The sequence below is a fragment of the Galendromus occidentalis genome, unplaced genomic scaffold, assembly GCF_000255335.2.
Source record: "Galendromus occidentalis unplaced genomic scaffold, Mocc_1.1 scf7180000077448, whole genome shotgun sequence".
Classification (NCBI taxonomy): Eukaryota; Metazoa; Arthropoda; class Arachnida; order Mesostigmata; family Phytoseiidae; genus Galendromus; species Galendromus occidentalis.
This window is the reverse complement of record NW_003805436.1, coordinates 146,876-158,798: the sequence shown is the minus strand read 5'-3', so window position 1 is coordinate 158,798 and position 11,923 is coordinate 146,876. Positions and strand designations below refer to the sequence as shown.

At 50.5% G+C, this 11,923-nt stretch overlaps 3 protein-coding genes across 5 annotated transcripts; 1 reads left to right on the top strand and 2 right to left on the bottom strand.

Moving 5' to 3' along the window:
- Positions 1 to 197: 197 nt before the first annotated feature.
- Positions 198 to 5,296, bottom strand: Atg9 (autophagy-related protein 9). Its single transcript, XM_003743529.2, has 12 exons — positions 5,245 to 5,296; positions 3,641 to 3,711; positions 3,319 to 3,500; positions 3,048 to 3,206; positions 2,810 to 2,945; positions 2,367 to 2,704; positions 1,947 to 2,225; positions 1,683 to 1,833; positions 1,419 to 1,571; positions 1,138 to 1,299; positions 756 to 1,019; positions 198 to 641 (listed from the first exon to the last, which is right to left on the bottom strand). The coding sequence occupies exons 2-12, from the start codon at positions 3,707 to 3,709 to the stop codon at positions 285 to 287; spliced, it is 2,250 nt and encodes a 749-aa protein (XP_003743577.1). The 5' UTR covers positions 3,710 to 3,711; positions 5,245 to 5,296; the 3' UTR covers positions 198 to 284.
- A 376-nt stretch (positions 5,297 to 5,672) lies between these two features.
- On the top strand, positions 5,673 to 7,575 carry Dera (deoxyribose-phosphate aldolase). Of its 2 annotated transcripts, XM_003743528.1 has the most exons (5): positions 5,673 to 5,821; positions 6,072 to 6,265; positions 6,612 to 6,790; positions 6,887 to 7,072; positions 7,158 to 7,575. In XM_003743528.1, exons 2-5 carry the CDS (start codon positions 6,075 to 6,077, stop codon positions 7,532 to 7,534), a joined length of 933 nt encoding a protein of 310 aa, XP_003743576.1. In that variant the 5' UTR covers positions 5,673 to 5,821; positions 6,072 to 6,074; the 3' UTR covers positions 7,535 to 7,575. The 2 variants fall into 2 exon arrangements, with proteins under 2 accessions (XP_003743576.1, XP_018495143.1); XM_018639627.1 differs by lacking the exon at positions 5,673 to 5,821 and having other exon boundaries at positions 5,825 to 6,265.
- Positions 7,576 to 8,071: 496 nt separating this feature from the next.
- LOC100904087 (uncharacterized) lies at positions 8,072 to 11,295 on the bottom strand. 2 transcript variants are annotated; one of them, XM_003743527.1, is made up of 4 exons: positions 11,012 to 11,295; positions 9,507 to 9,593; positions 9,237 to 9,406; positions 8,072 to 9,120 (listed from the first exon to the last, which is right to left on the bottom strand). In XM_003743527.1, exons 1-4 carry the CDS (start codon positions 11,099 to 11,101, stop codon positions 8,541 to 8,543), a joined length of 927 nt encoding a protein of 308 aa, XP_003743575.1. In that variant the 5' UTR covers positions 11,102 to 11,295; the 3' UTR covers positions 8,072 to 8,540. The 2 variants fall into 2 exon arrangements, with proteins under 2 accessions (XP_003743575.1, XP_003743574.1); XM_003743526.1 differs by lacking the exon at positions 11,012 to 11,295 and adding an exon at positions 9,695 to 9,815.
- Between the last annotated feature and the right edge of the window lie 628 nt (positions 11,296 to 11,923).

Sequence of the window (11,923 nt, the reverse complement as noted above, 5' to 3'; positions counted from 1 at the left end):
AATGCTTATCGAATCCATCGGTTCACCTGTTTAGTGACATATTCGATATTCTTGCTATATTTTACAGAGCGTGAATCGCTTGGAGCTTATTGTGTATCCAGGTGTGTATGACGTCTTACTTAGCGTACATGCAGGTCAGGCCCTACTTCCGGAAACGTTAAATAAGGGAGAGCGGGGAGGAAAATTCCTACATCAATCACAATCTACCGCTCTTACTCGAATAGGAGCCAAGGCTGACACTGGCTCGGTGGTGCCTATACTGGTATATTCACGACAAGCAGTTTTCATCTCATACTATTGTGCAGCAACGGCGTCGTTTCGGTTCTTCTCTCCTGGATGCTCGAGAGAACGGATGGTCTTCCGAAGGGTCGTCGAAACGCTGTCGTGTTCTCCATGGTGTAGTTCATGGGCTGCGGCCTCGCCACCGAGTGGTGACGGCTCTCGTGCAACAGCACCGCACTTGCGCTCGTATTCGCGGCTGCGAGCTCATAATTGACCGTGTTCGGCATCGGGGGCCAACTGGGAAGCCCAGGGATAGAGCTTGTCACAAAGGATTCATCACAATACGACGTAATTGGGCCCTGGGCAGAGGTCACGCCGGCGCCTTTGGGTATCTCGTCACGTCCCGGGGCCGGAGAAAACTGCGAAAATGAATTGCAATTAATGTCATATAACTCACCTGAGCTGAAGCGGGAGAGAGCGGAATATTTAGTCGGCTTAGACGATAATGATTGGTGAAAGGATCAGTTACTCACCACCGAGAAAGGATTCAATGAGGTATAACTGTGCAAGCTCTGAGTGATGAGCTGCCCGTGCTGTACAGATGCCAGGTTATGCTCCAGCCCGGACAGGAAACGCTGATTCTCGGGACCGTCTGGATTCCAGAGAGGGTTCGTGTTCTTGAAATGAACCAACGACAGCTCGGTTTTCCCCATTTCAGCCTGCTGTGAGGCTGGCGGTTTAGGAATCGGAACGGGGAACTCGCTCTCGGTCATTCCGTTGCCAACTGCAGCCGTCCACTGAAAAATTATTTTCGGTCGCTCTTAGCCTACGAGACTCCTCTTACTTAGACGTACTCTCGATTCGTTCCCCTAAAGGGATGCAGACCATCGATCCTGCTTAAGGCTTAGAACTGACCTCAGGATCGCCGTGCTTCGCCACGTCCATCTGAGCGTAAGAGCAGACATCTCCGACGCCCTGGATGGTGACGGTATTCTCGCAGAAGAATCTCACGATCTCGAGCGCTCGGGCACGCAACGGGAAGATGATGATCAACGGCGTCACGAGAGGACTGAAAAGCTGCACCAAAGGAGAGGAGCATTCGTTGGCTTGCAAGGATCATTCTCCCAAAGCGCTCTCACGGGACGCCTTTTTCCTTGGGGAGGGAGTCGAGCTAACCATGGATGTTGAAAACCTACCTCGCATAGCAGATGGGTGATTTTATACGTGAACAAATTGCTGAACTCGTCTCTCACAGAAGTGGTGTGAGCTGCTCCTTTCCAATGGTCGGGCATGTAGTGTACATGGTGCAGAATGGTTTTCATCAAAACTTCAGGGAACCACACCGTGTGCTGATACGAAAGGGAGATGAATATTGTTTATAACGAGCAGTCGTACTCGACGAGAGGATTCTTTGGTCGTTGAGAACCGAGAGGAATACTGCCTCGTGACTTTCTACGGACCTCATCCGGTATAGCTGCTCTACAGACGGCAAGGACCATGGAAAGGACAGCCAGAGCGGTGACGATGTGCTCCACCGCGAGGAAATCTTCATCCCAAACTGTCAGCCCGACGAGTACGACCCAGAAAGATCCGGCGAAAAACACCACGTTTCTGTGAGAGAATGAAATTGCCATCGGCATTCAAGGAATTCCGGATCGGAATAATACATATTAGCCTTAAGCACAAAGCATAGCGTCGGATCAGGAGACCTCGACCGGACTCACTGGCAGAGAACGACAGTCACGTGGCTCGTGAAGGAGTTCATGTAACGGGAAGCGGCCTTGTAGCCCATGCAGAGTCTCGAGTTCAACTCGTGATCCAGCTCGTTGAAATGTCGGAGATGAACCCTCGAAAACTCGGACCACATGCGGGCGCCCAAGAATCCGGGCTCCCTCTTGACAACGTCCGCATACGAGAAGATGATAAAAAGGAGCTGCCAGATCAGAACCAGCGGCAGCAGAGCCAAGTTGAAGAGACCGATGTAGAGCATGCTTTTCGACAACCTGGAAAGCAAAGCGTCATGTGTTCCCGATCTTCTGGCAGAGTCTATCAACACCCTCGGTCGAGAACATGCGGATTTGAGAACATGGGCTTTTGATTCTCATCAAAGCGATAGTCGTAAACGCCTGAATTTCGAAACTCACTGTTCTGCGAGTTGAATCTCTCGACCCTTGGTACGGTATTCCTCTTTGAGGTGCCAGCTGTTTTCGAAAGGGGCCCATGGACCCCAGAAGAGCATGGCTTCCAGATTGTATCTGAGTCCACTGCTCAAGAAAACAGTGTTCCCCAAGATGGGCAGATTGTACTTTACAGGTATGACTTCTTTGTTTATGAGCGCCACGAGATAATTCTCGTGTCGCAGAATCCTATGATAGACGTCGAGTTCGGTGAGATCCCTCTTGTGAACGCACATCTCGTGCTCACGTTGCACTTCGAGCAGTCTTTGCTGCACGTCGTGCCATGTCATGTTGTCGAGCTCGTGCTGCAAGGGAGTTCGGATGAATTGAGAATTTGTCTTTGATGATGGTTCTTTCAACCCCGCCCCTCGAGGCCCTGCGCAGACCATGATGGAGGAACCAGAGCTCACCGGAAGTATGTGCAGCGCCGATGTGAAAAACCGCTTCACTTGAAGATATTGCCGCAGTTGAAAGACTTCTTTTATCACTTTGGTAATCCAAAATAGCAAGACTATGCCTAAACACCACAGTACGAGGGCAGATACTCTGCAACAGATTGCGAACGGTGAGTCAGCGAACGTGCTGATAGATAGATAGATAACTTACGGTGACTGATGGAGGAGCCAGATGAATGAGATCGAAACTTACCCGGCTATACATTGTCCAGGAGGTGTGATGGCGTCTCTGAGTTTGACCTTCACATGTTCTGTGGTGTTGTGCCCCCCGACAGGTTTGTCTTTGAATAAAATGGCGTAGTCCACGCAGGAAAATAGAAACGTAACGAAAATTATAACGAACACAAACTGCCTGTAAGAGATAAAGACCCGCTGTGAATTGATGCCGGCCCTGAATTCTCCGCAGTGAGCTGAGGGACAATATCGATCTCTTCATAAGGAGAATAGTTCTCGAGCATACTTACAGCTGCTGCAAAACTGTCTCGAAGAACATACACATGAAGCCATGTTTCTGATGGTAATGATAAACCTTTTTGAAAAAAGAGTCTAGGTCTTCGATGTGATTCCATCGATCAGTTTTCCGCTCAGGAACCACGATGAATGGCAGGGATTCGTCCAAGAGGGCCTCCGTCGGCTCCACCATAACCTGGAAGCCCGGAGAAACGAGCGCTTGAATCTTCACATCGCTCGGAGAGGGGTCGATTTTCTCGTCACTAAAATTGCCAGGGTGCACAACCACAACAAAGCGTCCCGGAGCGTGCATCCTTCGGCAAGATGAAAACCTACCGTGGGAGCTTCATCTTCTGAGAGGAAATCCTGGTAGCTCGCCTGAATGTCTCCGTCTCCGTGCGCCATTTCTGTGGAACAAGAAATCGAATTGGTCATCAGAATTTACGCGTCGTCATGAGCGTGCGCCTGAGGCGTCGGACCCGACCATCGCATATTTTTATATGTACTCTCTTCAGTATCGTGAGGTGAAGAGGAATCTACCGATAGAAACAATTTAGCCTGAAGCGATGATACTCGACGAAATCGGAAAAGGGTTCCCTGCCCCCACAACAAGACGCATCGCTTTCAATTCGCAACCATCCTTAAGCAGCGAAATATACGAATAGATTCGTGCACGGGAGCATTGCTCTTCGCGACCCAATCCTAATTCAATGTGGATCCTTCTCTAAGGATTACTCTGCCTCGGAGCTCCATCGAGGTTCTCATCATCTCTATCAGAATCACGGTGATCCGTTGACAGCAATAAGAGACTCAATATCTCCTCCAGGACGGTCAGGTGTTTTTCTCGTGAATAAGCCCATTCTCATGACGGAGGAGGGACCGCTGCTCGGAAAAAAACGGAGAGAATGAACCCCTCCTCCGACCGAAGTTTGTATGCTGAAGAGCTCGCACCTAATTACGTGATTGCGACGTAGATGTTGATTCAGCATCGTAGGATTACGCGCAAGGGGATCGAAAAGTTCCCAACTACCATTGCGTTTCGAGACTCCTATCTGAATGCGTTTGTACAGGAGCATAGCCTGGTTCCATGGCCATACAGCGCAAACGGTAATACAGAAAGGAGCGCTTTTTACTCTCCTCAGACTCGCGCCTTCGAAATTTTATTCGACTGAATTATTCGAGGGCCTGCAGAAAGCGATTGACTGGTCTCGAATCGATAAAAGTCGATCGCTAGCGATATGGAATCGATGACTGATCAAAGTATCGTGGAAGAACAAGCAGTCGATAAACGGAACCGCGTTGGAGCCCCATGGGCTTATTATAGCTTCCACGAGTCGACCTGCGTAAAATCATTCCGCATTATTTCGTCCGGGAAACTCTTGCGTCATCCGACCTGAGCCGTTTCGGCCCCGGCGGAACGTAATTTCCAGGGCTGGGCTCCCCTCTAAACCCGCCAATATTCCGATCCCATCTCGATTCTGTGTTGTGATTCGCAAGCCTAGACAGCGTGCTGAACGCAAGTGCGACGCTGTTTCGAATTGGAACGCACCCCGACCGCAGTGACGCCGAATTTTCCCAGCCGTTTGATAGACCCTAGTGTCAGCTACGCAGCGAGAGCAGGGACCCACGGTTCGAAGATCTAAGGTGGAGCATCCGACGGGCGATATACCAAAGTATTGATGCTCATGTCGCATCGCTAGCGATAGAATCCGGCGAGCTCACATCCGACCGGATATGGAGCTCGAAAAGCCGCTGTCCGTTCAAACAGTCGGACCAGAAGCTCGAGATACAGAATGAGAGGCGCTTCTGCGAGTCTATTTGTTGTCTCCCTCTTGGCATCCTTTCCAATCCACGCGATCTCGCATACGACCAAACTCACTGCCTGAAGCATGTCTCGCCACTCAGGCCAGAAAGATGTGACTTCCAGTCACAAAGCTTACCTGGCACGCTAGAGCTCCATGAATTGCAGAACTGAGTCGCGAGATTGGCTTTGTTTCCGAACAGAGATCTGCTGTTTCAAGTTTCAGCTGTTCACCAACGCGTCGTCGCTCCGCACAGAAGCCTTTGATGCGCAAGAGGTCCCCGATCGAGCCTCCGTCGTGATTGAGAATCGATGGTGGGACGAGATCACACAGAAACCGAGGGGTCTCGCTGTCGGTGGAAATCTCAACAAGGATGATTGCTTCTTGTGTTTGAGTGTGGGTAGAGTTTGTATTCTGCGAAAGAATCCTTTAATGCTTCTATGTGGAGAGGGTGATTCGAGTGCCGCTTTGATTCTACGCAGGAAACATTCCCAACGGATGTTTGTCGGCAAACGGAACCGGATTCCTCTACGAAAGATATCAGGCTATTTGAAGATTGCGCGAAAGACCGCTTTGACGCGACGTAGACGACGCTCAAGGGAGGAGAATATCTTCCCTCCGGGGTCATCGACGGAGAGCATCCTGGGAGTCAGAGTAGTCGAACTCCACTCTCTCTGTTAGTCGATGTTGTAGGAATTTCGTTTGTTCGATCACTGTGAGTGACTGCCTCGTCGTATTTCATTTGGTTCATGGCTCGATCGGTCCATAGGAGAGGCGTTCGAGATTTAAACCCTTTGAGATATCAGCTTGCACCCTCGAAACACTTGCTCGTCCCTGTTCGAATACATGGGACCAATTCCTCTTCTCATCTAGATCCTAAATCCTCCCAATCTAGTGCGATTCCATGGATCGTCCTAGAGCTCGGCCGGAATTATTCACGAGAGCCCGACTTGGACTCTTTGCAGAAAATGCCTTCTTTCGATCCCGATTGGCTGAATCAGTGCGAGGTCAACCTCGACCGAGTTCAAGAAACTTGCTCGAACATTCTGCGGAGACGGTGTGTCAAAGGCGTGAATCAGGCCGCTTGGCAACTTCGTGCGGTAACGTGTCTCGACCTGACCTCACTCAACTCGGATGATACGCCATCTACGATCTTCAGGTCGGCCGAAGTTTCAAAGCTATTCGGAGATATTGAGTGGAGAACTGTCATCGAGCTATAAGCTATGAGTTTTGATAGTTCGAAATGAGAGCTATCCGAAATGCCTGATTATCGCTCGTGGCGCTATCGGAGGCACCTCCGACTAATCACCAATGATAGTAGCCATGGCGACGAGATCACACGCCTTTACGACACAGTCGAGGTTTTGTGCGGATTCCGCAGCTCGACTGAGGATGGGCGGGAATCCGAGGAGAATCCGAGATTCCAGCCTGGGATTCGGAGCTGCAAGAACTCGAAGATATGGAAAACTGTGATAGCTGGACCGAGTTTTTTTTTCGTCCTCAAGGCTATGCAGTAAAGCGGTGAAGCCACTTAGCGATGAGATCGTATCTCAGCTGCAGACTGTCGGGGTGCGAACCGCGGCAGTCTGCGTCTATCCACCTAGAGTCAAGGACTGTGTAGATTCCTTCGAAACTTTGGGAGTCAGGCTCCCGATCGCAGCTGTGGCAAGCGGTTTCCCATCGGGTGAGTGTGAGCACGAGACCGGAGCGAGGCTCCGAATGGGATTTGGTTGAGAGATTTGAAAAATTTCGAGCTTGAAGCATGCCCCGAAATTTCCAGGTCAATACTCCATCGGCAGTCGACTCGACGAGATCCGTTTCGCGGTGGAGAGCGGCGCCGATGAGATCGACGTAGTCATCAATCGTACCGCGGCTCACCGGAACGACTGGGAAACTGTCTTCAACGAGCTCTGCGAAATGAAGGAGGCCTGCGGAAGCGCTCATATGAAAGTTATCTTATCGACAGGTAAAATCGAATAGTTTTCTGTGTAATAGACTTTGGGGCGTACGCTCTTTGAACGCGTGATGCAGATACGACGTTGCTCCCGCAGGTGAACTTGGCTCACTGAAAAACGTCCGCAAAGCTTCGCTGACAGCCATGCAGGCGGGCGCTGACTTCATCAAAACTTCGACTGGGAAGGAATCCGTGAACGCGAATTATCCTGTGACGCTCACTATGCTCCGAGCGATCTCAGACTACTACAGAGATACCCAAACGAGGGTCGGCTTCAAGCCTGCGGGAGGGATTCGAACAGCGAAGGACGCTCTCGATTATCAGCTCTTGGTCAACGAAGTACTCGGCAAGGATTGGCTTAAGAACGATCTTTTCCGCATCGGAGCCAGTGGTCTCTTGAGCGATATCGAGAGACAGCTATTCTTTTATGCGACGAAACGTTACGCAAATGCATCTGATTTAGCCCCGTGCTGAAGAGCACCGTAGGATAGATCTACTCTTTCACTGTTGAAGATGCGCCGCTTCGGCTGAGACCGTTCCAATCAGAGGAATAAAGATCTTTCCAAGCTTGATTGAGCCTCAAATCGGAATGTAGTTCCAGAAAGGGACGAGGATGCCGGTGATAGAGCTGTAGATCAGGAATCACAGACGACAGCGCAGCGTCGACTTCTGAGAACCGGAGTTTCTCCTAAGGGGGGACTCCATTGAAGTTAGGCGATTTTCGGAGGACGCCGCGCGCTAAATCCATGAATTCTTGTTCATTCCGCCGATACGTCTTCTATGGCGTGACGCGTAGCTCAATGCTACCACAAGAGACGGAATCGTGACCACAGACCATTCAAGATAACCCGCATGGTCCGATCATTTTTTCGAGCTCCGCCGTGGTCGTCGCTCGAAAAGCGACGCTGTCGGATCGCTCACGATCCCAGTAGTTTCCGAAGTTCGAAACACTAGACTTTGGTTTCGAGTGGTAATTCACTCCGAAGAAGCTTTCGAAAAATGAAAAAGCGCTTGGTCATTCCTTACTTCTATTTAATTATCAATATAAGCTATAATTATGCAACAGCGTATGCGATACGCGATCTTCAAACAACGACAACTTTTCTGCTCGTAGCAGACCGTGGCGACAGCACGATGTGGACGAAAGACTTACAAACGACACAGTCACAAAACTCAAAGGACTCATCAGGGGAGAACCAAGCAAAGCACCTATTTCCACAAAAGTTTACTTTATTTCGTTCAACAAGGATAAATGCCTAACTCACATACCGAGGCATGCACACACCCAGTTGGACGGTTAGACACACGCGAGATGCAGGAGATGCTGAGCGCCTCATTTATACAGAACATAGCGATACTCAACCGTAGTATAAACACATTATACAAGAAACGGCCGTGGTCCATTCAATCATCTCTCACACTCATAACATCGCATACTTCAAAATCGAGCTGAGCTCGTTTCTTTGTCTTGAGAATTTCATTAAGCTGTAACGTCCTGAGAGGAGTGAACCTCCGCGACTTTACTCATGAGGCTCCGCTTGTTCTCCTTCTCAATGAAAAAAGATACTCTCTTCTTGCTACCGTTCAGCGAGCTGGCTCCGTTACCGCCACTCACGGCTCCATCGAGACATGTATCACTAGCACAACTCCTGATGTTCACAGGAGAATGTTGCTGGCCAGGAATGTTGAAAGGTGCGCTGCTGGCCATGGCTTGGTGGGCTCCCGGAACGAAGGGACATACGACGATGCCCGATCCGACTCTTATGTGTTGGTGTTTCGTCTTGATGCAGCACTCGTGCTCGACATTGGAAGCTAACGATAGCGAAGCGCAACTCTCTTGCTTCAGAATACCGACTCGTCCGGTGGGTTTTTTCGCATCTACAGGGCGCAGGATCAGAGGGGCGTTGTTATGGGGGAGCTCGAACGACTCCGCCCCGTTAGCCACGTTCTGAACCTTGTCCATGGGCAAGGAACTTTGGAGGAAGAGATGCAGACTCTTGTTCGAGAGGAAAACGGGTTGTTCGATGATTTCTTTCAGAAATATTTGTAAAGAGTGACATCTGAAATGAAAACACATCATTGAAGTCACAAGTCACAAGGCTCTGAGAGATCTCTCTGGTTGGAACCTATCGAGAAAATCGAAGACGAGTCGTCCTTGACTCGGATTGCGGGATACCTTTCCTGGATGAAGCGCTGGTCGAAGCGTTTTCCGAAGAAAGTCCTACCGGGCAGCTTGGGCACAGTTGTCGAGGGATGTTGCTCGAGAAGGATCGATCTGAGCGTCACGAAATCCGAGTATCGGCGGCGCACCATGGATTTGGACATCGTAAACGCCGAGTCATTGGTCTGCGGATACGACGGAGGGAGATTAGCGCTCAGCTCTCGAAAGCGAAGTCGGAATTGCGTTTAGAAAATTGCGGCTCATGTGACCGGTCACGGTTTTTACCTCAATGTAGATGGCGTACGTGGTGACCAGTTCGCCATCATCCAACTTGCGGGTGATCGGGTTGATGACGGATACTTCGAGGAAAATCTGACGACGGAGAAGAAGATGAGAGTTAGACAAACGAACCCTCGGTCAGGTTAGAGGATCTCGCCGTGTGAAACCGCGCTCCGACTTGGAAGATATCTCACACATTCAGGGCAGCAATCATCGAGAAGATGCACTTCGAAAAATTCACCCGACGCGGAGCTCACAGCGGCCATTTGCCGCGCTGACAAGCGAGGACAGTAAATTGGGTTGGCAGCGTGAGAGTTCCCTGCTATCGTTCGGACTTTACGTATTTAATCTGTCGAAACTCGTTGAGAGAGAGACGACACGCTCAAATCCTATAATGTCACTTAGAAGCCGATCGCAGCAGCGGAGCTGTTCGCCGTCGAAGCACTCGCACGAAACTAGGGTATGATCGAGAGTGCCGACTCCGGGCGAACGATAAATAGAAAGTATTCTTTTACGGAAGAGGAAAAATCATGAACAGATCGAGGCAGGTCCAACTCAAACACGGAGGAATATTTCGGAGTGAAGCGCGAAGCAGCATCGAATTCAGCTTTCGAAGTCAATGATAGAAAAGAATGAGATGATATCCGGATGTTCCTCGACCCTGGCCATGGATCGCAAGCACGGGCTCACCAATATCTCGGGGAGTCCAAACGCAAAGACTCCGTCAGGAATAGAGATAATTAATCCGAGTCACACGAGGAAGCTCATTGAGAAATCAGCCGATGTATGTATCAGAATTATCGTCCTTGCGATAGGCTGCGGATACAGAGCGACCTACGATCTAGCTTAAGACGATTAGAGAGGGCATTCCGTGCTGCGCGTAAGCGAGATCGCCTTCGTCCGTGACCTGAGCATTTCGCCCCGAACTTTTGAGCAACTCCCGGCGTACTTTGATCTTACTAAACTCTACCGAAACACACGCGCCCTCCAGTTTCGTGGAGGGGGCAACGATGCGGGGCTTCTCCATTTCCCTTCGGGTCCCGATTTAGGGTCCAGGCAAACGGTCTTCGGGGGCCGCTGAATCGTTCGCTGGACCTCGAGATCTCGGGGTCATCGTTAGAAGCGAAACGACGCGACGGGATTCTCAGAACGATATTCACGAAACGGGTCTCTTTCGGACAGCGGGCCGATGTATTGATTGGATGATTGAATGATTGTTTGAGCGAGGGGAGACTGACTCTCCAATCGGATCAACCATGCAGGGTGTCAGTCTTGTCGGAGAATGAAGCATTAGCTGGAATTTGTTCGCAGCGATCTCAGTGCCCGTTGGACACCTGCCTCGATTTGATTGCCACCACTCGATATGCGCGTCTCAAGAAACTACGCGCTTTCCGCGGTTGGACCCGAAACGTTCAGCCGGCCGTCCACGGACTCACGGCAGGCGCTCGCAGCCGAGCTTCATGAGTTAAGCTTGCAACGTAACAATATTCCGGGAACTATCACAGACGTACCGTTTCAGCGACGTCGTCATCGAGAATCCCGATGGCATTGACGTCTCTACGAGCGGAGCTGGAACCCATCGTTTGATTGGCAACCACCATGACGAACGGACACAAATTTTCTGGGGTTGATCCTGAAGCGCAGTATTCTACCAAGCGAGTTTCGCGACTCCGCTCTTCTTTCAAACAACAAGTACGCCTCCAATAAAGGATCACACACACGCCTCAAGAACTCCCTCTATTCGGTTTCTGAACACGAACTCAGCTGTGTGCATACACCACTGACAACAGAGAATGCGGGAAACGGCGTTTTGTAATGCAAGGTCACCGTTGGAGGCGAGGAGGAAGACCACGTTCTCTCAGAAAGATGAAATCCTCTGCCGCCATGTGCTGCTTGAGAGAAACATTCGGCTCGTCTCTGACGCCATCGGCAGCTATCGGAACACTTTCTCCTCTGATTCGCAGAGAGAGATCGATCCGGGTTCGAACCGCAATGTATGATGTTATAATTCCTGAGTACGGTACGTCTAAACGAAGGAAAAATCGCGGACAGTGACTCCCTGATCCGACATCGAATTATCGGATTCACGCGAATTCTATCGCCAGCCCGGGACCTGCAGCGCCCATATCGCGGTCGGAGGATCGCGACGATAAGGCTCTCCGCCTGGAGCTCAGCGCTAAAACCTTAATGCGGCAGTCGGTTCTCTACCGTCATGTTGATCTCGAGAATCGATTCGTAATTGCCCGATATTTTCTTCCTTGTAATGCTGATTCGAGGAGCTAGCTTGCCTCCCTCCCTCGTCGCTCACGATTCCCGAAAGCGGGGGCTCATTCTATATCAGAGCTTCTTAGAGAATGCGAAGAGAGCTCTGAGTTTGCACTCGGCATTACATCGACGGATCGAGGGGTGGGGGGCGAACCATG